This window comes from Pleurodeles waltl, chromosome 6 (assembly GCF_031143425.1).
Source record: "Pleurodeles waltl isolate 20211129_DDA chromosome 6, aPleWal1.hap1.20221129, whole genome shotgun sequence".
Taxonomy (NCBI): domain Eukaryota; kingdom Metazoa; phylum Chordata; class Amphibia; order Caudata; family Salamandridae; genus Pleurodeles; species Pleurodeles waltl.
Window position 1 is genome coordinate 1,542,763,949 of NC_090445.1, and position 24,955 is coordinate 1,542,788,903.

General features: G+C 43.8%; 1 protein-coding gene across 4 annotated transcripts in view; it reads right to left on the reverse strand.

Moving 5' to 3' along the window:
- CLSTN1 (calsyntenin 1) overlaps positions 1–22,611 on the reverse strand; it is a 392,368-nt gene extending 369,757 nt beyond the window's left edge. For 2 of the 4 annotated variants that reach the window (XM_069241167.1, XM_069241166.1), the window contains exon 1: positions 22,043–22,611. In XM_069241167.1, the coding sequence (XP_069097268.1) occupies positions 22,043–22,100 (58 nt within the window). In that variant the 5' untranslated portion in view covers positions 22,101–22,611. The remainder of the gene's footprint in view (positions 1–22,042) is intronic. The other 2 variants (XM_069241170.1, XM_069241168.1) reach the window with 2 other exon arrangements.
- Between the last annotated feature and the right edge of the window lie 2,344 nt (positions 22,612–24,955).

Genomic DNA, 24,955 nt, shown 5'->3' on the forward strand with positions numbered 1-24,955 from the left:
TAAGTCTTCTCGGTCTGAGTGGGGCAGGTGTTGGGGTGAGGGCTTTCTGGTGGCCTCCGGGTTCTAAAAGCAAGGTGCGTTTCTGTGAATGGCTAGATGGTAATTATCAATGCTTTGAAAAGGACTTTTTCCCTAATGGGCAGCCTACCGGGGCGTTCCAAAAAGGGCAAAATGTGGTGTAGAGGTGTGTGTCTGTAAAAAAAAAAAAAAAAAAAAAAGTTGCCATGAGAAGCCATCTCCTTAGCTTAACCGGGAAACCCAGATAACGGCAAATTTCAAAATCAAGCCAGTATTTCACCAAGGCCAAAACTACTGTGGTGTGGCAGTCAAGCTCAATGTAGGGCAAAATCTTCTTCAGTAGTTTTAGTTCGAGAAACAGGAACTGACCACTTTGGGAATTTGGTGCTCGAGGTAAAGTTCAGAATCTTTATTCTATTCTAAACAGGAAGAGGTTGGGCAAGTACCCATCATCTCTGGCCAGCTGGTAGAGTTCCACTAGCAAGCAAGGACCCTGGGACAGGTACATCTAAAAATACAAATATTCTTTTTCACACATTCAAACGACAACAAATAGCCAAATAAAACTTACTACAGACGTATGATAACTTTGAGATGGGGGAAAAACAGGCTCATGACATCCATGATGAAAAAAAGGTGCCTTTACACAAAGCTATGTTCAAATATTACAAAGCATTTATACTCGAACATATAAACTAACATGCCTGAAAAGCTGAGGCAGAGCTGTAATCAGTGATCAACAAAGTTTTGCAAAACTTGCCACCACAGATGTAACTCACAACTGCTATCAGCAGAGACAATGTATACTATCCAGAAATTGAAGTTTTCTAAACACCAGGCCTCTTGATTTGAAGGTAGGTATCTCAGATTCCAGACAAGTAAGGTCGCTCTCTCTATTCAAATCTAGATAACTGTACAGAGGAGAGACGAGGAGTAGCTGCATCTAAACCATAACAATACAAATGCTTTTGAACAATGGGGCTGAATTAAAGGTTTAGTGAAAAAACAGAGAGCCTACGACCTGCTGTGATGAAAACGGACTATGTCAAGAGAACCTACATGTGTCACCTTAGTGAGGATTCATGTCATAAACAAGCATTGGAATGCAGCACTTAGTACCAGCCTTTTGGCTTTGCCAATGCTTGTTTTGGCACTGCTTTTGTAAAGCCCAAGTGTGTGTGTGATATATATATATATATAAATATAAATAAAAATTGTAAACGAAGTCTAAATCCAAACATATTTTCGGTCTCAGAAAGCACCCATTTCCAAAGCAGTTTGTAGCATTAAGAAACTACCTTGTGTGCAAAAATGCTCCGTGTGAAAGGGCAGAATGCATTCACTCACTGTGAAGTCTGCCTATGGTTGAAGTGGGTAGGCACACTGCCCCATGATCTATGCTTTAGTGGGTGAAAGTAAAATGCAAATGACATCAGACCAATGGAAGAAGAGGGATTGAACAATCCTCCAAGTATAATTTTTGGTAAAATCAAATGGCCTAAAATCAAATGGCCTTGGCAAATGGCCCAGACCTAAAAAAAACTAACGTGGGTAGATTTATGATCAAAGTTGAAACTAAGACATTTCAGAATTATAAAATTCAATTTGTGTGGAAACATATCATCATCATGCAGGAGTAGGACTTGCACAAGATCTAAAACTTACTGCTGCCTCAATATTGTGACCTCATTGCCTGTTATATCACCCATAACCATTGTGCAACGTTATCAATTTCAGGAGGAGGAAAGACTGAATAAAAGATGCAACATCTCTGGGTTTAGTTAGGGTTGTCCCAGATTTCAGTAGGGGATGCAGTATCCCAAGGGGCAATCTTATCAGCTTTATCCTGGGAACAGCACACATCAATGTACAAAGCGATCTGCTACCTTCAACCCTTTGTCCTGACTCAAACGAGCTCTATTCATTTTAATAATGTACAAAACTTTAATCTATCGTGGGAGCAACAATGCTGAGAATCGCAGTTTTTGGCTTGCATTCAACAACCACTAGGGACGTTTTAGTTCGACTGTGAACAACCAAGATCAATTCCATCCATAGGGTCAGTCTTCTTCCAAAATATTCAGGAAAAAAAAGCATAAGGATTCAACACCTCCCCTCATGAACGCAGCAATTAACAATTCTGTGAATTTATAATCCAGTCATTGTAGGGATGAGGTTACTAGAAATGCTTCAAGGTGCACTGCTGAATATTCAAAAGAATGCTTAACATATGAGTTAGTATTTTAGTAATGCTGATCCTGAAAGTCCAACAATGCTCCTAGGGTTTTTCTCACTCCGCCTAGCCTTCTCTAGGTCAAGCACTAGCCCTGCACTTAAGCCAAGACAACTAGCTGTTATACAAGTGGGCCTCTCAACAGTTAAAACTATGCTTAACTGCTCAAACACCCGAACCACCCCATACATTTCTTTCTTCTCTGAAATTACTATTATTTTTTATTTATTTTTTTTATCTTGGAAGGAAAAAATTTAACACACTGAGCAACCCTCACAAACAACCTATGTTTAAAAAGCCTTGCAAAGGTATACCTTCACTGTTTTTGTTGTGCAGAATGTGTAACCAAGTGCTCGCCCTTTACAAAAAAAGACACGATGCAGAGGAAAACTAGTTGATGCCAGCTCCACTAGAAGAGGGACCCAGGAAGCATATTGAGGCTGCAGACTTATTTACTTGGTGTTCTCGCACTGCACGCAGCGGAGTTTTACAGGTGACAAACTAAGAAGCGAACTCTGGCAAGGATGGCAAGAAACACTAACAGACAATTCTGCCTAAACTTCTGTTTAAATCTATCGCCCTGTGAACAGTTACCTTTTATTTAGGTTATAATTACGGAGAAAATGCAGCGCAGTTAACTGAGCATCTTGTTTTCTGAAAGCTGTACTAGATCGATTTTCAATTGAGAAATCCTAAATTCAAGATTACTTCCACTAAAAATAATTGGTTCGCCCCATTGGTGAGAAGGGACAGCTAAACATACTGGCCTCTAACCTGCGCAGGCTGTGTAAACACATCCATAGGCGATGACTGGCAGTGGCCACATGCAGGCGGACTGAGTGTCCCATTAAACACCGAAGGGGGCCAACACACGAGACACGTGTTAGCCATAGGAAACACCCCCTGCGATGAATTGTATCACTGAGTCAACAGCTCTGCCCCGAAGATCCACTCAGGGTGTGCGCACGTATAAGGGGTGCTAATGAGAGTGCGGTGCCCTTGACAGCATGTTAAAGGCCAAGGGGTGTCCGATCTCGTAAGAGATAAGACTGAGGACAAACACAAGCTGGGCTACAGGAAATGACGGCTAACGACCCAATACGCACCCGTTTACTTCAATGCACAGCACCTCCAATCCATTTGCAGACTAGCAAACACTTCTACTGCGTGACTAGGGAAAATCTGGCTAAGAGCCCATATTGGAACAGGCGCTAGCTTATATCAGACTGGTAGAAGCGACAACACTATCAAGTACGCCATTACACCCGTGATGCTTCTTGCAGCTCGCAGAATGAAGGGGGCATAATCAACCACTAAAAAAAGAAAACAAACTAGAATTTTCATTGCAATAGGTCTCGTATTTGCTTGAATTCGAGCTATTGGCGTAGTATATACTTAAGTGGACTTTTCTTGCCATTTAAATTGGTCAACCATGACACATAATTTGGTCCTTTCTGCCACAGAATTTTAGTGACTCTGCATATAACTAACGCACTTCCATTTACCTTCTTTCTCTATCTGTAGCAAAGAATGAAGATATTGCCAGTATTTATTTTATTGTTCTATATTATCATTTTTGCCCCCCTCCCCAATCTAGTGTGGGATCCAGACGTGACCTAGAGAGAAAGAGCACATGCAGTGAGTTCTGGCCAAAAATGTATTTAAAAGGAATACCCTGCAAAGCATTATGGGGTGAGTTTACGAGTACAAGGAATATTGTAGTGTCTCGACTGTAATGCTCAGAACAGCCCCTAAAGGACACCTTAATAAAAAAAAAGCATTTGTAAGAAACATGATCATGTAGCCATATAGTCAGCCTCTAGAGGGCACAACGACATGAAAACAGAATAGGAGAAAATAATGCAATGTAACCACATATGCAGCCCCTACAGGGCGTAGTACCTTACACATTTTGAGGCCTAGCAGGCCCAATGCAATACTACAAACTACTCCCAGCTGTAAAACAAAAGTTCCAGCCATACAAGAGTTCAAAAAGACAATGAATTGTGAGAGAGGTTACTATTTGCCCCCTGCCCCCCAACCTAGAGTGGGGACCCAGAGATGACCTAGACAGAAAGAGTGTGTCGTGCTGAACGTTTTGATGGTGGGCCTATTGTCCTAAGACCACCACAGGCTGAGTTATGGACAAAAATGTTTTAATAAATAGCCCGCAAAGCATTATGGGGCGGGTTTCCCGGAGTGCAGTGGATATTGTAATATCTTGACTGTAATGCTCAGAACAGCCCCCAGAGGACAACATAATAAAAATAGCATTCATAAGAAATATTGTAGTATCGGCTCTCCTGCTGTGACCTGAGAGCCGCATTGAGGATATCTGTATTTTTTTTTTACTGTTGTAGAGCTATGGTAACCACATGAATAAACAGTGCTGTAACAACGTAGTCCCTTAAAAGTTGGCCCACACTATAGCACTGCCACAGTCGACTTGCAAACATCAAAGCAATAACCATACAACAGTTTTTCAAGGTAAGGGTGGGGGAGCTGCTACACCTGGTGAGACAGCCCACAGTGCAAGGAGCATTCTGTTGTCTAGCTTTGTGCCTTTATGAGGCGGATTTCACAAACCTGTTTCAGGTTATGAAAAAAATGCAGGTTTTGCAGGTGGTTATCAGCCAAGCACTATCCTGTAAAATATTTTAAACCAGGCTCTCTGCATTATGGAGTACATTTACAACAGTTTTCCTTAGCATCTTTCAAAGTAATTCCAGCCCCGCCGTCCCTGCTCAAAAACAAACTTTAGAATGCCTCTCCTTCAACAGGGTCTTAATACTCTAATACCATGAACATATTACTGATCTCCAAAATGGCCACCTGTTCGAGGCCCCAGTAAAAGATTCCTATTAGTTCTAAGAACATGCTCTCCATACAGCAGATTCTCAGTAGATTATATTTGGGGTTGCTCTCCACATGGTCTCCATGCCAGATCTTCAACTCTAGCTCTTCTGGAAAAAAAAAAAAAAATACCCAGCTCACTTTTGGTATCCTGTGATAATGTAAATAAATAAAATCACCAAAATATGTTTTTTTGTATCAACTGTAACAGTCCACTTTTATCATGATGACTGTCATAGAATGGTGATTTTTTGTATTGTTTATTAATTGACATGTACTTGTTTGGCCAAGATATTTTAAAAAAGCACAGATGATGCAAGAGCATTTCCCCGAGACTGCCACCTGGCTGCTTTGTTTCTTCAAGTTGACCAGCACTAATCTGCTGTTTGACGATAATAAGATTTGAAGAATCCCCATGCGAATCAGAGTTAAATTCTATTGCTGAGTATGTTATACTTTCTAGTTCATATATTTGCTAATTAATATTTTCTTCTGAATATATATCAAAATATTTCATTGCACGATACCTTTCACCGGAAATGTTGATTAACTGTGAGCTTACAGACCTTCTAGTTTGAGGGTTTCCAACATATCCAACCACTGAATGAGGAACATCCCTTTGTTTATTGGGGGAACACTGAAGAGAGCATCTCTTTTTATATAGGATGCCCTGAATGGGCAGAAATGTGGAGACCTTTAACAAATCCACCTCCCCACCCAACCGCCAGATACCCAAACCTCCATGAACAGAACATAAATATCTTTATGACATAATGCAGCTAAAATGTTAAATAGGAAATTAGTGTGAAGCTATTATCCTTGTCAGTCAACGTTACTAAAATCAGTGGGGGAAATTGGAGTATGGACACTAGGGTCATGCAGTTGATGATTAGAGAAATATATAGCAATAAGAACTAATGACTGTGTATATCCTTGTTTCTCGGTGATTATACTGATTTTGTTAAACTTATAAATTAAATATGATTTAAAAAATCTGAGGCGTTTTTACTTTTGTACAGAGGAAATATTTTAACAATCTTAACTAATACACACTGCACAAGTACAGCATGATCATGCTTCCTTATACACATAAAGAAAATTATAGCGAGCAGCAGCACCGCTTTGCTGGGGTGCACATGCATAGGTTGTCTACCATTGGTAGGTACAGTTAAAGCCCCAGCTTGTCTTTATTCATCATTGAGCTCCCATACTCCAACAAATGTTCAGAAATAAGTGCTTCAGATTTTGCAGGACAGGGAAACAATCCTGAGGTATTATTCCAAGGCAGATGGGGCTAGATGGCCAAGTATAAAGCCCGTCAGGATGGATGAGACATCCAGGCGCAGAGGACGGATTCTATGTAGACCAGGCTTCCTGTGAGTAGCTCTCCTGTGTGCAGCCCAGCCTACTACTATAGAAGCTTTTTCTTGGTTGAATTATTATAAGCATGCCAAAAATTAAAAACCATACATTTGAAATGAAAATGCGTGTTTTTTCAGTACTCACAAGATATTGTTTGGACAAAAAAGGTTGATTTTCAAAATGTATTTAAATCCACTAGAGATGTATTATTCACATTAATACCTTGGTGCCAGAGTGTTTCAGCTACAGCCGTTTTGTATTACCTATTTAGAGGCTTTCAATCCTGCGTAAAGCACTGATGTGATCACTGCTGACAATCTTGGATGGGGTGGTCACTACTTCATCACTAATATTAGTACCTCAGGATGATTTTCTTTGAACATAAGCTGCTCTTTTTAACAGGAAAGGTTAGAAAAACTTGATGTAGAGACACAAATTCCAGCGGCACAGCAGAAGTCTTGTGCACTTTGCTGGTGAGAAATATCCTCTTCCAAGGAACCACACTGGCTCAGTGTTTAATTCCCAGCCTGAGTGAAATCCTAATTTCACCAGCAAAATGTGAGAAATTAACAAATTTATTAAAATTCATTAATTTTCCTCACAAATTTTGTTTAATTGTTTAACTCCACCATGCATTGTCTGCTCAAACCCATCTCCTGCTGCTAGCCTGCAATAGGACTCGGAAGCCGCCAATAGGCCCTTACCCCCAACACCGGTCATACACCAACAGACAAGACAATTTAGTTTGATGGAAGAAGTATTTATTTTTATATATACTTTCATTAAAATCAGAGAAACAATTTATGCAACTCATCATATGCACATTACTCTATTAAAAAACATTTCACTGCAAAATTAATATATACTGTTATAGATACCTTTTCATTTGTAACCATAAATTATTTTTGACAGGATCCCTTCCTGTCCTGAACCTCTTTTGGACCACACAGGGACTGGTCGTCACCTGTATCCTAGGGGGGGCAGTACCCCTGCTTCCTCTGTTCCTTTCCCCCATGCTCAGGGTTCCGCCCCCTCTCCAAACACCAATCAGCCAAGGGGTGTACCGGGGCGGCCCAGGGCATAAGCCCCGTGATCACCCCAGTGATCTGGGCTCCCTACCCCCAATCAGGTGTGTCCATCCGCAGGTTGGTCCAGGACTTCAGGGTCCTATCTCTGTTGTTATACCGGGGTCCCACCCTTGGGGTCCCCTCTGTTGCTTACGGTTACTTTATTCTCTCTTCTTCCGACTAAAACTAAGGAGAGGGAGGGTGGGTCAACAACAGGCCTGTCCGTTCAGGCCGCCGCGCCAGGAAGAAGAAGGCCGAGCCTTCTGGGGGGGCACTTTTATGCCCCCCACTGGCTCGCGGCGGCCAAAACCGTTCCAGCACCGCCGCCGACCAAAACGTCCTTTATGCGCCACTACTTCCGCTTGCACGCCTCACGGGGCGTGCGAGCGGAAGCCGCAGGCCAGCCCACGCACAACTAGTGCGAGGGCCAGGCCCCCGGCGTCCCCGAGCCCTAAGGGGCCGCGCTCCCCCCATGTTGGGGGGGCGCTTTTCCAATCTTTTAACTCTAGGTATGCGCTCTGGAAAAAGTAACAGGAGATACTGGCAATTCACCACAGAAGCACCGTTTTGTAAGTTCTTCATACAATTTAATGAGAAAAATGTAAATTATTCAGCAAAGTTCTAAATACCACCCTGTGTCTATTTACAGTGTGCTGCAAGTCAAACCTCTTATCTGTTGGCTTATCAAGTGTTTATATTTATTGACATTTTGGATTGCTCCTCTTCAACTGCTGACTGGTAAGGTTGTTACTGTAAATTCATCTACTCAAAAAAGGTAGTGCACGTACGATCCAATGAGTGGCACTGTTCAATTCCCAAGTTGTAGACTTCAGTTTTTAAGTCAGGTTTGGCATTGGTGGCACAGCTGTCTCTAGATACTACAGGATCAACTTAAAAAAAAAAACCTTTCAGGAGTACTACAGAGAGGGGCTTTAGCTCCATTAAAATGATGAACAAGAGTTCGTGTTTTGATTGGGTGGAAATTCCATGATTCTACATAAAGGTGTTTCCCCTCCATGCAGCTAGGATTATTTTGTTTGGTTATCCAGCAACACTATAGATGCTTAGAGAAGGCTCATTATCACCCATTTAGTATCAAGCTTAAATGCGATGTAGTTCAACCTCCTTATGGGAGGCATACATTTGGCATTGTAACACGTTAAAGTGTCTTAGATAAGTAGATCATTTGTGGTGTTTGTTTTTCCTCTGGGAACAGCACAGATAGGAGGGCTGTCATGAGGAATATATTGTTGAACAACATCCCTTTTCAATGTTATCATTCACTTTAAACTTCAGAATGCAGTGGTGTGTTCAACAGCAGTATGGAATGCCAAGAGCTACACTAAGCTATATAATCTATATGCATTTTAGATATGTTTTGCCTTCACATCTGTTGCTAGACCTTATATGATAAAAAAACTGCTTTCAGAGTACTCCTTAGAGGAGGTGTGAGGCTCCACACAAATGTGGGTTCTCCTGTGTGCATGATTTGATGCGGCCCCAAGTTGGGTGCTTCCACTGAAAAGAATGCTTGTATTGCACATTTTGGCTTGTGGTAAAATATACGGTAAATGCAGCAGGATTGATCTCAAGATGGTGGCAAGAAAATGATGATGGCTAATGGCCTGATCTCTTCATTATGATGCGTTATTCTAAAAGGAGAAGGTCATACATATTTACTGTGGCAAGCATATGTTTACATCAATCCATTTGAGAGAGGATTGTTATTAGTCTGTATAATAGCCTGCAGAGAAGGCTTTTGCTACATGTAATCTCACAGATTACAAAAGAGGGAAAGGTCCTTGGTGTTTCTTATCTACTGTGACTAACTGTGGCTACAAAAGATTTTCTTTGAGGGAATTCTTATTTGGACTTCTTCAGAGAGATAGTAGTTTGCTTTGCCAACTATCCTTCTGTATATCTTTGTAATTTTATGGCTGTGTGCCTGGTGGTTTCCATATAGGAAAGCTTACTGTCAAAACAGTAAGCCTGAGTTGGTTACGTGATAAGCTATAGCCCTGATTGGTACACAGAGACGTTATGCCCAATGTCACAGCTCTGATCTGCTCATTATAAAAAGCTATGACAGGCTGTGAAAAGCATTTTTCAAAACCTGTACGTTTTTTTAACAGTGAGTTATTATCACATAATGGTACTGGCTTCAAACAGGCATTTTGATGTGCAATTTCACCGATTACTATAGCAGGCAAGTATTTGGTGCGGGCCACTCTCCCTGCCCAGCCCTGGAGATTTTCACTATGATAATTCCTGTTAAATCCTGTTGACAGGGGTTGTATACCATTTTGCAAACTGTATTTTTCTACATATTTGTAATTTTATAAATGTCTACATGATGGTTGACCGTTTATGTCAGCTTGAATAGAGTTTTGTTTGTTATGGTGGGAAGCCAATTTAAAAGGCTAAAGGCCTTACTGGTTCATTAGGAAAAATTGTGCTAGATTCCACAGGTTTCATCGGTTTATTCTGAAATAATATCGCTAAGGAGGTAGGCTTGACATAAAAATTGTGAAAACCAAGGCTGCAGGTTTTTAAGAGTGGATAGTTAACATACTGTGCTAAGCCTTCTAGGCAAGTATTTTGGTGAACGGCATCTCAGATTACGGTAGTAGGCAAGGGTTTTGTTGTTAGTGAAGCACCCAAACCAACCACGGGGATAAAACGTTTGCACTATGGTAATCCTTAGGCCTTTATATGAGATAATTTATATTGTTCTGACAACTGTAATTTTATACATATTTGTAATGTTTTTGAGGTATAGCTGATGGTCGCTTTGTGGAAAGGTAATGCCTAGCACAGTAGGTGTGAGTTGTTTATGGTGACAAACGAACGATAACAGTCACAAGTCTGATTATTTATTATGGATTAAGGCAGCAGGCCTGACACATTGATTGTGAAAAGTGTATTTTAAATTTAACAGGCAGTTAAGGGTGGATTGGTAGTGTGTATTAAAGCCTATAGAGAGTATTTTGTTACATGAAGTCTCACAAATTACCACAGCAGGGAATGATTTTCAGGTTGGTTGGTTGGTCCCGTGATATACCTCAAGTATAGAAGATTTGCACTGTGAGAATCATTGTAAGACCTTGGGAGAAACAGTATTTTGCTTTTCCAACTATGATTTTGTATACTTTAGTACTTTTATGACTGTATGCTGGGCGGTTATTTTTGCAAAGCTTAAGCACAAGACAGCCTCAGTCCAGCAGGATTGAATTGGTTATGGTGACAAACCAATGTTAACACCTATAAGCCTGGTTGTTTCACTAGGAAAGTGTACATATATCATAAGTGTAATCTGTTTAGAAGAAGCAGTAACAACAAAGGAAGTAGGCCTGATTTAATTACTATGTCAAACATAGGCTAAAGACAATAGGCATTTAAGGAGGGGTTGGTTTTTGCACCATGTTAAAGCCTGCAGTCACCTTTGTTTGGAAGGATTTTGCTCTTGGCTACTCCTTTCACAAAGCCTGTTGGTAAACAATTTTCACAGTAGTATTTCTTGCTAGATTATCTACAGAAGGCCTGACAGACGTAGCTGTCTGCAAGGATCTTCTAATAAAAATTAAATAGTAGATACATCACATCCATAAATACAACTATATATCCATATAGAAACACAGGGTGTTTGTGTCCGCCTTCTTCTACCACTGGTCTGTCTCAGTGTCCTATACACTCTGCAACCTTCTATGACATTGTAATGCATTGGGTGATGGTTCAGTCCGCATAAGTCACTGGCTTCCTTACTCCGTGAATGATGGCATTTTCTGATCACATGTGCACATCCAACTAAAACAAGCATTGACAAAGCCAATAGGTCTCGCCTATGCAATAGCTATTGGCTTAGCCAATGTCATTTAGCCATGCTGTATACCAGCTTGGCAGCTGTTGAGCATGGCTAAAGTGGAGTAAAGGAGAGCTGCATTGAGTGTTGTGTAGTAAGACGGTACTTAGTGGTGTAGAGTAGAGTGGCGTGGAGTGGCATAGTGTTGTGGAGGGAGTAGAGTGTTGGAGAGTGGAAGGGCAGAAATGAGAGGAGTGGCATAGTGCTGAGTGGTACAGAGTGGAGGGGCATAGAGGGTGTTGCACAGAGTGAAATAGAATGGAGTACAGTGTCATAGTGGGATTGAAGTGTTGGAGTAGCACAATTGGAGCACTGGAATTGCATAGAGTGGACTTAATGTATCATAGAATAGAGTGGAAAATCTGGAGTTCCATAGAATGTCAAACTGAAATAGAGTCAAGTAGAGTGGAGTGGCACAGAGTGAAGTACAGTGTAATGGAGAAGCCTGGAGTGTTGTACAGTGGTCTAGAGTGAAGTGGTGTAAAGTATAGTAGTGCAGAGAAGACTGACAGTGCAATGGGTCAGTGTGCACTGGTTTTGAATAAAAAGTGGTGCAGCATCCATTAGTGAAGAGTGCAATGGCGTGGAGTAAAGTGGTGTACAGTGCAGTGGCATAGAGTAGATTGGTTCAGAGTAGAGTGAAATTGTGCAGGGTAAAATGGAATGGTGCAGGATAGAGCGCAAAGGTATAGCGTACAGTCACTTAGATTTTATTGGCATGGAGTGCAGTGGTGCACAGTAAATTACAGTGGCGTAGAGTGTAGTGGCTTAGATTGCATTGTGCATAGTAGAGTGCAGAGAGAGTGCAAAGTAGCGGAGATTTCAGTGGCGGAGAGTGCACTCTTGCAGAGCAGAGTGCCATTACATTGGTTTTGAGTAAAGTGGTGCAAAGTACATTCAGTAAGCAGTGGTTTAGAGAAGAATGGCTTAGAGTGCTGCGAGTAGAGTGGCACAGCATAGAGTAGAGGCATAGAGTGAAGTGGCGTAGAGTAGATTGTTTCAGAGTCGAGTGAGATGGCAGAGTGAAATGGCATAGTGGAGTGGCATAGAGTAGTGGCATAGCATGCATTGGTGTAGAGTGGAATGGAGCAAAGGAGATTGAGTGGCTTAGATTGGAGAGGTGTAAAGTTGTGTAGAGTGCAGTGGTGCACAGCAGATCAGAGTGGCGTAAAGTGCAGTGCCATAGAGTAGAGTGGCCCAGTCACATACAATGAAGTGATACAGAGTGCAGTTAAGCAGTGGCACAGGGTAGACAGGCAGAGAGTTCAGTGGCAGAGAGTCCAGTGATGCATAGTAGAGAGTTGTAAAGTGGCACAGAGAGCAGTGGTATAGAGAGAAGAGATGATATCCTTGTATCCTGTAAGTAAAAAAATAATAATAATAACATAAAAAGAAATCTAACAGAAGCAGTACTTTGTTTTTAATATGTCCTTGATGCCAGATTGTCCTTGTGCGACTGGACCTGCTGCACAAAAAGAAAGACTGACATAAGTGCATGTGCAAAAGGAATACATCTGCTACAGTGTTAGGATATAGTACTGGTGAGGATTTGTTGTTGTTTCAGAAGAGAACATTGGCATAGTTTAGAGGTGATAATGCAAGTAGGCCAAATCTATTTTAAATAAAGGCAGAAGGTAAGGAGACACCAGGCCTCCCTTTTTCCCAATCTGATCCTGGCTGGGTAGGGTTTCAAGGTTCAAACTCAGATGCAAATGGAAAGGAGGATAAAGAAAGTCTCACAGATTGTGATCACTTTACAGGTGGATAAGAGAGGCATGCATTTGACTTTGTTCAGTCCCTGCTAATAAGAGAACTTCATGCACTGTAATAATGTCAGATGTGTTGGTCTGTCCCTGTATCTTCACAAATAACAATGCAAATACCACTTTTATATTTCATTTATAACGCTTCTAATCCCAGTGCAGGATCTCAGGGTGCTTTACATAGCATACATATTAGCTATCTTGCTAAAATAAAAATCTGTCATCCACATGTTACATGATGTGCTACTTAAGGGTTAGGTTATAGCCTTGTAAAGGGAGTATAGGAGGGGCACGAGTTGGCTTCATGTGGCAAGTAATCTGCATTCCTCTTCCCTGTAAACATACTCATTTTAAAGTCAGCGGAAAGAAAAGTTAACACCAAGCTCCCTCAAAGACACAAGTTGACCTTTGGCTTCTGTCTTTGAATGCACAATAAATGTGACAAGATAAGAACAAGATTTAAAGGCCTGTTTACAGAAAGGTAGCTCGTGGAAGAATATGATAAACACTGTTTAGGCAACGAGAGGGACTAATTGAACCTAAAGCAAATGAAGCCAGCAAATAGAAAGCCATAAAATGTGAGTTAAAAACCACAAAGCCACTAGCAAGCAACAGGAGGAATGCATTTCTAGGGCAACTTCCTGAAAGTCCCCAAGATGTCTTTAGCAAACCAGACAGCTGTGCTGAGTAGACTTCAGTGACAGGATGGTTGGCCATCCCTTTAGTTCTCAATTTCCTCGTTACCCTTTCATTTCTTTGCTTCCCTTTTTTATTTTTCTTAAGAGGATACCTAAAGCTCCCCAGACAGTACTAACGAGCTGCCTTGTAGCTGATCATTTAATCTGCAGTGCACCACATCTCACACAGACAATTTTTTAAAACTAGGTTACCATTACAGAATGCTGTTGTCCATTGTGTATCATTATTTTATCTTTACAAGATGGCCAACATATTGGCTCTAACCAGGGTGAAAGACTATGTGGAGTACCACCCCAAGACAGACATCGTGAGTGAGAAGGAGGAACATAAGGACTGGCAACCATATGTGGACATTCCTTTATCCTGCACATCATGCAATGGGCCCATAAACTGCAGGCATATGTGATGGTTGCTCGCCCTGTAGTGCACCAGTTATGCAGGAACACAGAACATGATCAGAGAAAGTGTTGTGGGTAGAGTTGTAGAGAATTATTAAAAATGGGGATTTAAAATGGGGTAGTAAGGAAAATCTGAGACAAGGTAATGCATCACGTTAGAGCAGACTGCATAAGTGCGGATGACCACATTCATGCATTGACTGAAAAAAAGAGGATTACTCAGCCATTCTTACATAGACACATAACAAAGGATGAGCTCTTTCAAAAGAGGCTCTACCAAGTTGTGGGCAAGGATAACTGCAGCTCTGCGCAAGCACACCTAATAGACTGGTGCCCAGTCCAGTTGATAAATATAAGTAATTAAATGTTTCATGGGGGTTGGTGGGGGGGAGGGGGGGGGGGAACAAACCACAAAATCAGGCACAAGAGAAATTGCTCAAACATAGAAAACTATCATATGGAGGCTCAGAAAACTGTTAAGAGGCTACCAATGAGGGGCTATCCTGAAAGGATTCTGTCACAGCCCATCAGAAAAGCCATAAAAGTAATTGCGGAAAGATGTATTGAATGTCTCCCGTAAAAATAAAAATAAATGTTTTAAAAAATAAGGTCGGTCCGCTCAACACCAGGTGAGATTTATCACACACTTTTGTACAGAAAATGAAGCTATTATGACATGTTTTGTAAATGTTGGAATATACAAAGATTGGAAAAAGAACTGAAGGATTCCATTAGCCCACGCCCATTGATCAGGTTTAGTAAGAGAAATATTCTGAGTCTTAGTGATACCCATAAATATGGTCCAGGTAGAGTTTCCACTTGGATAAGGCGGAAACCAGAAGGATGTCATTGCTATCAGAATTGTGTTTGCTGTAAATTTGTTCAGGACAAAACCTGTGAGTTAACCTGAAGTAGGAAAGATAAACACTGATAGTCTAGTGGTTACGGTGTGCAAGAATTAGGATCGGTGGGGTTCCATTCCCGCTCGAGACAAATATTTACCATTGGTTTATCTACTGGCATTAAGAGTTCTATATTTTTAAATTTATGGCTTAATGACACTGAACGGGAAACTTTTTTTTTTTTTTTTTTTACACGCTTTGAGTCTGAAATACTGAGACAAGTGTAATGTTGGAAATACAATTTACTAATATCCTGGAATGGAGTGACTCAGGAGGGTCAATGACTGAAGAATCAGTCCTGGGCTTTTTGGAAAGTAGTTTAGCTGTAACTTGATTAGAACTAAGTAAAACAATAGTAACGGCTGTGCTTCAAGGGAAGTACTTAAACAGGGCCGAAGTTGCCAGATTGGTGACATTGTAGTTTGGACACTAAATTATCAGTAGTTTTGGAGTTAAATACTTAGGTGGGTAGACAGTGTTTAGGGTATGGTAGCTATGGTGTAATTATTATTATATATTTATATATTGTCACACTTCTATTTGGCAATTCCCTCGCTGCTCCTGACCGCCAATGGTGCCTGGTAGACGCGCGCCACCACGTCTGAAATACAAACACTCCCTTATATATAAATAAGGCAACCGGCACTCCGTGAAAGCATAAATGGGATTTAATTCAATCCACACAGGAACGCGTTTCGGCGTCTCCACCTTTCTCAACCTGTGGGGCCGCCATTTTGGCCCCCTTTATATATCATGTTTGACATGTGACACGTATTTCATTTAAAGCAACACAGTAGATTAAATATAATACATATACTTATAATTGTGCAAAATGTATAAGACCCCAAACTAATAAATCATGAATCACAAGTCTACTAACATTTTGGTCGTCTGTTGCAAAAACCCACTTTCAGAATGCGAAAAACTAACAGAATACGAAAAACTAACAACAACAAGTGACTGTGGAAAATAATTATGATAAATATCAACAATGAAATAATGGATAAAATAACTAGATAATAAATAATAATACCAAAAAAATCGTAATGCCAAAAAATCATTGAACTACAAGAAACAAAGGAACTAATCTTGGATTTCAAGGTATGAATTTAAACATGTTAATGATTCCAAATAAGAGCACCATATCATGGAGTATATCTACATCCCCCCACTCAGACAAATATAATGTATTTGTACAGTTATATCTACAACATCACATGGGTAAAAAAACTCATTAATGCATTATAGTCTTATGTATACATTTTTTTTTTTGGGGGGGGGAAGGAGTGGGGGAAATAACTCAATTGGGAGAAATGATATTGACTGCATCTATTAATTCAGATGGATATATAATTCCTCACTGGAGTTCAATCCCGCTGGTTCTCTTGAGTCTAGTGTAAGGATATATCTGGACTCTAACTTTCTCAAGTTGAGAAAGTTTGAGTCCAGATATATCCTTACAGTATTAGTATGAGGTTTTTTGGAAAAAGTGGAGCACCCAAAGTGATGGGAAACTGTTTGTGCGAGATCAGAAAGTAGAGAACGCACAGTGTATTTGAAGCTAGGTTCGCTAACTAGGACATGAGTGATGCGAAAATGTGGGAAACAGGAATGGGTCAGACAGGCAGGTGGAGATCAAGAATAGTTGGAAGTGTTTTTAGACCATTGTATAGAATGAGCTCCTCTAGCAGAAAATGAAAATGTCAACAAAATGGAAAGTTGTTTCCCTCTACAATCAACTCGAGAAGATGTTGAATCTCCAGTTCATACATTTCTGACCTCTCACCGAAAGACTGGGTAAAGCTTTGGTCAGGTTACAAATCTCAGTTCGTCAAGCATGTGCTGTCATTCTGCCTTTTCCCTATGTTAGACACCAGCCCAACATATGGAAAAAACACAATGTTCAACTCAAAAATTGCTACAGAACTAATATTCCACCATTACTTTATATTATCTGTAATCATTCCAGGTTGTATAGCCTGAACTTCCCATTTGAAGCATTACAAGCCTTGACACATGTATTAATCTACTGGGTAAATAGTACCAATTCATCTGGTTGTCTGGGGTTTTATGATTGCAGTTCACATAGAATAGGATGATATTCGGAGTATTTAGAAAAATATGTTTCATTGCAAACTGTGAACTCCTTTAAAATACCTTGGTACATGCCCTCAGAAGAGCCCAAAAGAACATATGCACCGGAAGATACAGTTGGATCACCTACATATTGAAATTCCAAGCACAGAGGGTAAAAGAGCTTTTACCCAACAATGAAGTTATAGCGGTTATTACCGGAACACTGGCATCCCTTGATCATGGCCTTAAAATGGCCTCAGAGAAAAGTAGTATCATAAAAGGATGTCCTAACAACAAAATAGTCCGAGGTAATTCAACTTATCACTGGACGAAATCAGATAGTGTTGTTTCTCCTTTAGGACATCCAAGACAAAAAGTGGCTAAATTGCCTTTACTTTAGGCTGCCAGATAAATGCTGACATGACTAGACCCAGTGCAAATGTCTATGCAAACCAGACAGGAAGTCTTATTAGAGAAGAAGCCTGTAGCCCCAAAGCCCGTTTCATGATAGGCACTGCTAGCTGAATGCTGCATCTCGGAGGAACAAATGGTCAACAAAAATGAAGAGAAGTATTTAGCAGCAAGCTAAGGTGGAAATATTTCACCACTAAACTGAGTAGCAAAATTATATATATATATATATATATATATATATATATATATAGGGTCAGGTGCTCATCACCCTAACGCAACATTTGCTATGAATAATTCCAAAACTATGCCATTTCTAGGGCGTTTGATGCACAATCAAATGACATGACAACACTTGCTAATGATAAGATACTAGCCAATTTGAAGGGCTCCAACTCAACATTTTAACCCAGTTTTGCAATATGCCAAGCTTGTGAGTCTTACGGTCAACACTTACATATTCCCTTTGACTCTTCAGTGAGTAATCTTGTTTTAAGAACATTTTATTACACTTCAGCTTCAAGAAGTTGGTGTAGACATTCTCTAACAGTTTCGTGTAAGATCCCACTGTTGCCTAGAAACTCCATGTGGCAATGAACCAGCCACCAAACAGACCACTGTGGAAACATCCAAGATTCTGGCCACGCTAGGACCTACCAAGTTGCAACTAAATGCTTGGAATGCTAGCCGTCTACCTGGAACACCTATCCAGGTGCTCTTTGTATATGCAGACTTACAAGGTGGCTTCAGTGAAGTGGTGACAAATTAATTGCACTCAATACACACTCAGGTATGGTTCAAATGGCCTTTTTTCCAAATTAACTCAAGTCAGTGGTGTAAAGAGTAGAAAAAAATGAAACTGCACTTCACCGACACATGCATTTCTCAAGACACATAACATAGAAGATGATTACGAATTGCTGAAAAACAACACAACCTTATTTTTAACTAAGTAATTATGAAATGACTTGATTTGCTGGCTCACTAAACTAGAATACTTTTTAAAGGTCCCAAATTACACCACGTCACGTTTACTCCTATAATCTGGAAACAACATGAGCACAAGACTAAAATCCTACACTCCTTCAACACAAACTGCACCCAGAAAAACTTAAAATACATTTAATCCTCCGAACATGCCTGGGGTTGTGTTTGGCTGATTTTCGACTTTGTATATAAAACCTCTAGTTAAATACAGAAGTAAGTAATCGAACTACACGCTAACATATGTCGAAAAAATACAGAAGCTTCTAGAAATCAGCATTAAGATGAAAACTAATAGTGGGTGGTGTGAAGGTTCTTAGTCGACGCAAGCCTCAGAGGGCTGACTGTGTGAAGCATCTAAAGGTTCAATCACACCCACCTCCAGGATTCGAAGCTTACACATAACGAGCGGTGTGATTATCCAGTAATTAACAGTAGCTGGAGGGTAGGAAAATGCAGCAAACTAGCAACCTCAACCACCTAGCAAAATATATTCTTGCTGAGAGAGAAAAGAGGCGGAGAGGTGCCAAAAAGACGGATATGGCTTAAAAACGAATGCGACGCAGCATCCCCCACATTCTGCAGACCCACAGAAGCATTGCTAACAGATTAAAAGGAACGACTGCCATGTTTACTCAAATTGCAGCAATGCTTCTTTACGATATCTAGGTTTGAATCTTAGGACATTTAACGTATTTATTTTACAGACGCCTGAGCAGCAGCGTGGGCGTTATAGCACAGTTTAGCTCTTGTCTTGAAATAGATGTACCCGCTAAATATTGCAGCGCGGAACGCGGGTATTTTTACTTTTGCCGTGAAAGACGAGCAGTGTGTCGACAAACTAAATAAGGGACAAAAATGAACAGCATCAAATACGGAACCAGGGAAGCCAGGCTCCGGACTACTTCCTACTCCAGGGTGGAAGGTGAAAGGGGACATTTTATTTAAGAAGCACGATCGAGTGCTTCCAGAAAAACACTGTTTCCTCCCATGGGAACAAAGATACAATGATGTCAGCAGCAGAAAAGCCCTCCTCCTATTCACTGGGAGAATTTGCATTTTTATTGTGTTACCTGGTCTCACCCTGAGCAATCAATCATCCGCTTTATTTTAACGGAGACACTGTTTCTAAAGGGAACCTCTATCACTTACAGCTGGGGCAGAGGTGTGGAATTTTCAGGCCAAAAAGTATCCACGAAGCGACAGAAATGTATTCAGAGGAACCCTGCAATGCGTATAAAGGGGAGAATCAATCAATAGAAAGGAGCGGTAATGAGAGGGAGGACGAACGACAAAACAGGGTGCGGAGAGTCTCAGCGACTCTAAAAGAGGCCTCCAAATGGACAGCGCCTCATGTATACAACCATGACAAAATGTGATTAAAAAATAAAAATAGGTCAAAGAAGGCTAGGCAGCCTTCCACTGAATAAAACTGAGCTATCATGGGATAGTGACTGGCCATTCACTCAAGGCACAACTCCCATCACACAGAGCAAGAGTTGCTTATTCGCCCAAGACAAGACGTGGCAACTGCCAGCCGTCACATGAAGTATGAAATGGCCAAACTCAGGAGGAGAAAGCCAGTCTTCAAACGACACAAAGGTGTGTGTGTGTATATATATATATATATCGCTCGTCATAGGTATAGACGCCAGTCCATCGCGCAACAACCACCCATCACATTGAGCAGAGGCCTGAGCACCACCCAGGCAAACCATCCATAACAAGGATCAAAAGATGATTCCATAAGCCAAGATAAAAGAGGGCATTCGTCCATTGTCTGGAGCACGGGAAGATTAAGCACTGAGTATAAGTAGTCAACCAAGAAGCTCTGGGCAGTTTATATTACAGGACAAACAACTATGCGCAATAAAAGGACAAGCCAGATAGGCTACAACCCTGCACCAACCTGACACTCAAGCACAGGCATACCATCAACTTGATTCGGGTAAGACAATCACCACGAAAGCAAAGCAGAGTTCTTTGCCAAGGACAAACACACCACAAAAGAACAGAAAAGATCAATTACATACAAGCTGTTACATTAAGGACTAGAGACTACTCCATCACTGGGCAACAGAAGAGATAACCACCCATTGAAAATAACACAGGGTAGACCATCACCAAATGTAAGCAAAGTAGCTTCTTATTATACTTCACACAGACTTAGCCATAAACCCGAACGTGATGGGACAAGAGCCTGATCACATAGCACAGAAGGAGGACAACAATTAAGGCCTCAAGGGTATTGAATGCAACAAGAGGATGCATCTTGTCTTGCTGCTGACGGTCCCTGTACTGCCAGGCTCCTAGGATCTGTATGTCTGTCCCCTGTGGGGTGCCGGGGGACGGGTCACACTGGTTATCCCGGGAGGGGCGCCAACTGGTCATACGAGAGGGTTGGGGGGGGGGGGGGGGGGGGGGGGGGCACACACTAGTCGTCTCTAAGGGAAAGACACACTGGAAGTCCCTGAGGGAAGACATACTGGCACCCATGGGCGGGATAGGGGAAGGGGGGTGAACAAGGGATACATTGGTCATCCCTGTAGGGGTTGAGGGACGCACTGGTCATCACTGTGGGGAAAGGGACATAGTGGTCATCTATGAAGAAGCGAGAGACACACTGGTCATCCATGGGGAGGCGAGGGACACACTGGTCATCCACCTGGCGGCAACGAACACAGTGGCCATTCCTGGGAGCGAGGGACACACTGGTCATCCATGGGGAGGTGAGGGACACACTGGTCGTCTATGGCGGGCCGAAGGTCACACTGGTCATCGGGTGGAGGGGGAACACTGATCATCCAAGAGGGGGGAGTGGCCGAGGATCACACACTGGTCAGCCACTGTGAACAGGGGCGAGGGACACACAGGTCACGGGGGGGGGGGGGGGGGGGGAAGAGCGGCGAGAAACACACCGGTCATCCATAACATACTAGTCTCCATGGGGGTGAAGGACCATTGTTTATCCATTGAGGGTGGGGTGAAGGACACACTGCTCATCCATAGCAAGGAGAATTAGATACTAATCATCAGTGTAGAAGAGGGAGGAAACAGACTGCTCATCCGTGGATAAGAGTGTTGGGGGGGGGGGGGCGGGGCACACTAGTGATCTATGGGAAGTTGGGCGATAGATGGTCTGCTATTAGGGCACGCTGATCATCTTGGGGACAAGGGACCAAAACATGCTTTCCATAAACAAGCTAACTGGGCCCATGTTGGATGGAGTGACGCTGGTTGCCAACATGCATACCACGTTATATCTTTGTTTGCTTTGGTCCTTTAAAACCACTCCGGTCTTCAATGCATTAAAATTGGAAAATGTGTCCTAGGCTCTTACAGAGGGAAAATAAACCTTACAATAAAACGTGAGGCCTGGGTATGTCTTACATCATCATCCTTCCCCGCCCCTCTTACCTCGGGCGGCCCAGGCCCCGCAGAGCATCCCGAGCAAGACCAGAAGTAGCCGCGCCATCTCCGCGGTCCCTCTGTGCGGACTCTGACGCGGGGGCGCGCTCAGAGCCCCGGTGTCTTTGCTGGTGGTGGCCCCGGAAGCCCCTAGCTTCTCAGATCCCTACGTCTCCCACTTCCAGTGTTGCGCTCTCCCTTCGGGTGTCAGCCGCCGGTCCCCAGCTCTCCTTATCTAATACTCCGCTCCCCTCAGCTCCTCCTCATAGAACTAAGATGGCGGCAGCTCTGCTCTCGCCCCAATCTCTCCTCACAGTAGCGCCGCGGTATCCAGGGGCGGAACTCCTGCGTGTGAAACCAAACAGGTCGAGCCGCAACGCGGGAATAGATTGGCCGTTTGAAGGAAGCTGAGGCGGGCCTCGATCAGTAACCAGCAAATCCTGTCATCTGTGGAAGCTGCTATGGGAAAACTAAGGCTAAACTGTTAGCCATGTGAGAGTCAGGCGCGAATAATATAAGCTTTGGCTCCGCAATTCCTCTTGTGTTACCGATGTGGCGGTGTCGCCTGACCTCAAGATGGTCGCCCTACGGGTTTGCCCGAATTCAATAACGCCCCTTGGTTGCTACATTATTATTCCACGCCCTGTTTCTGCGCCGGTAGATTTGTGATTGGAGGAAACAGTCTCCATTCGTGTGATGAGTCGTAGGTGTTTGATGAAACGTATACGAATGCTAAATTGGGTGGCTTGGGGTGTGTAAATCGTGGAATGAGTGATGTCAGTTACTTAACATTGGCCCGTGACGCAGTAGTAGTAGCACTAGAGGGACCTGTCGTTAGTACTTAACAGTGTCCGTTTTAGGACGGTTCTACCTGTGCCATTGCACCAGGTGCCAAGGCTAAGCTCGAAAGGTGGATAGGCGCTATATTTTAAATTGTCTTTCAAACTTAAAGACACCAGCTGCCGGGGTGTGGCTTCGGGCACCAAGATGGCGGTCTCACTCTGAGAGTGCTCTGGACCCCTCCGTCATCCACCCGTGGAAGCCCCCGCCATCCCGCATCTCAAATTACCCCCGGCAGTCCCGGTATGAGGGGTGAGCCTGGGGGTGCGGCGCAAGCCCTGTGAGGGCCACCAAGGAGCGGTACAGCAGCCGCCTGAGGTCGAGTCGGCGGTGCAGCCGGAGAGGCCACGGCTTGAGGAGGGGGCCGCCATCCAGGCACCGTGCTGTGGTCGGGGTGGGGGCCGGCCCTTGGCGGTGCGCCTGCCCCGGAGAGCGGAGAGGCGATGCCGATACAGCACCCAGGACCGTAATCAGAGGCGCGCTGGGCGGTGAGGAGCCCGCGCGGTGACAAGGCGTGCTGGGGCCACGGCTGGGCCTGGGCCGGCCCCTATGAGCTGACTGAGGCTGCGGCCCGGCAAGCGGCAGCGCAGTAGTGGCGAGTGGGCCCCCTTGCCGGGAAACCGAGGTGGCATAGTGGTGGCCCCCAGATGAGGAGCCCGGGGCTATGAATTGCCAGAGGACAGAGGCCCACGCTTCAAGAGGGCGAGGCGGTGGAAGCAAGGCTCTTGTCCTTGACGGAGACGGCGTGGCAGTGGCTATTTTGGCCTACCCGCAGGCGAGGGAGTGAGGTGACTGGCCCCAGTGCGGGGGCCAGAGCCTAGTGTGCTCAGAAGAGCACCTAGGAGGGACGGACCCGCGCGGTGAAGGATCGGGCCAAGTCGACTGCGGGTCCCGGGCCTGCCCCAGAGGGTGTGGCGAGCGGAGGCCCGTGTGCCGAGGAGTGGAGACTTGTTGGGCTGTGTCTCTGGCCAGAGGAGCTGTTGGGGGCCGCCGGAGGCGCCCCCTGGGCTGAGAACAAGGTGCGCAGGTTATGGTGGGGGGCGGGGTGCCTGAAGCAAAGGGGGTTCTCCCTCTCCTCCCCTCTTTCCTCCCTCCCAGACTCATTTCCCCTGTGGTGCGTTGCAGTGTGAGGTAATCTGCGGCAGTCCCGAGAGGGGGGCACACAGCGTAGGGCGCAACTTTGGGTCGCTCGGCCTGGTGAGGCACTATGGGGAAGGACAGAGCTAGCAGACAGCCTCCGGCGTCCCAGCAACGGATTGATCAGTACACCACGCAAACGCCCCCCTGAGCGTGGGAGACCTGGCGTCTGGGGGAGTCTACACCTGATGGTGTGAGCGCAATCCTCCAAGCTATCCAGTCCTCGCAACTTGTAGTGGAAACTAAGATTGGTGAAGTACGCGAGGATGTGGGGTTGTTACGACAGGACCTCCGGACTACAGGGGTTCGGATCACAGAGGTGGAAGGCCGAGTTTCCCAAGCAGAGGATGAACTTGCAGATCTTAAAACTAAAGTGGCTCAGTTGCTGACTCGCACGAGCGAACTGCACCGCTGGGCCAAAGATGTGGAGAACCGCTCCAGGCGCAATAACCTGCCCTTCATTGGCTTCCCTGAGGGGGCATAGGCGGACCAGGCGCTTGAGTTCTTGGAGAGCTGGATTCAATCCTGGATGCCGGAGCAACGCCTCTCCCCCTGGTTTGCAATTGAATGGGCGCACAGGGCGTTCGTGCCCTGGCCCCCGCCTGGCGGGCCTAGGAGACCAATGATTGCCCAATTCCTGAACTTTAAAGACCGGGACACCATCCTTAGAGAGGTCAGGCTGTGCCTAGACCTCCGATGGGAAAACCACAGGATCCTTGTCTTCCCAGACTATACCCGGGAGGTCCAGGCCCGGTGCCACTCATATGAACATGTTAAACAAAAACTCAGGTCGATGCAGCTCACATATATGCTCCTCTTCCCTGCCCGACTGAAGGTCCTCATGGATGGGAGGTCTTTGTTCTTCGAGTCACCTGAGGTGGCATGGGACTGGCTGACTGAGGAGGGCCGCTTGGTTCTGAAGGCCCCCCCCCCCAGACTGGGGGG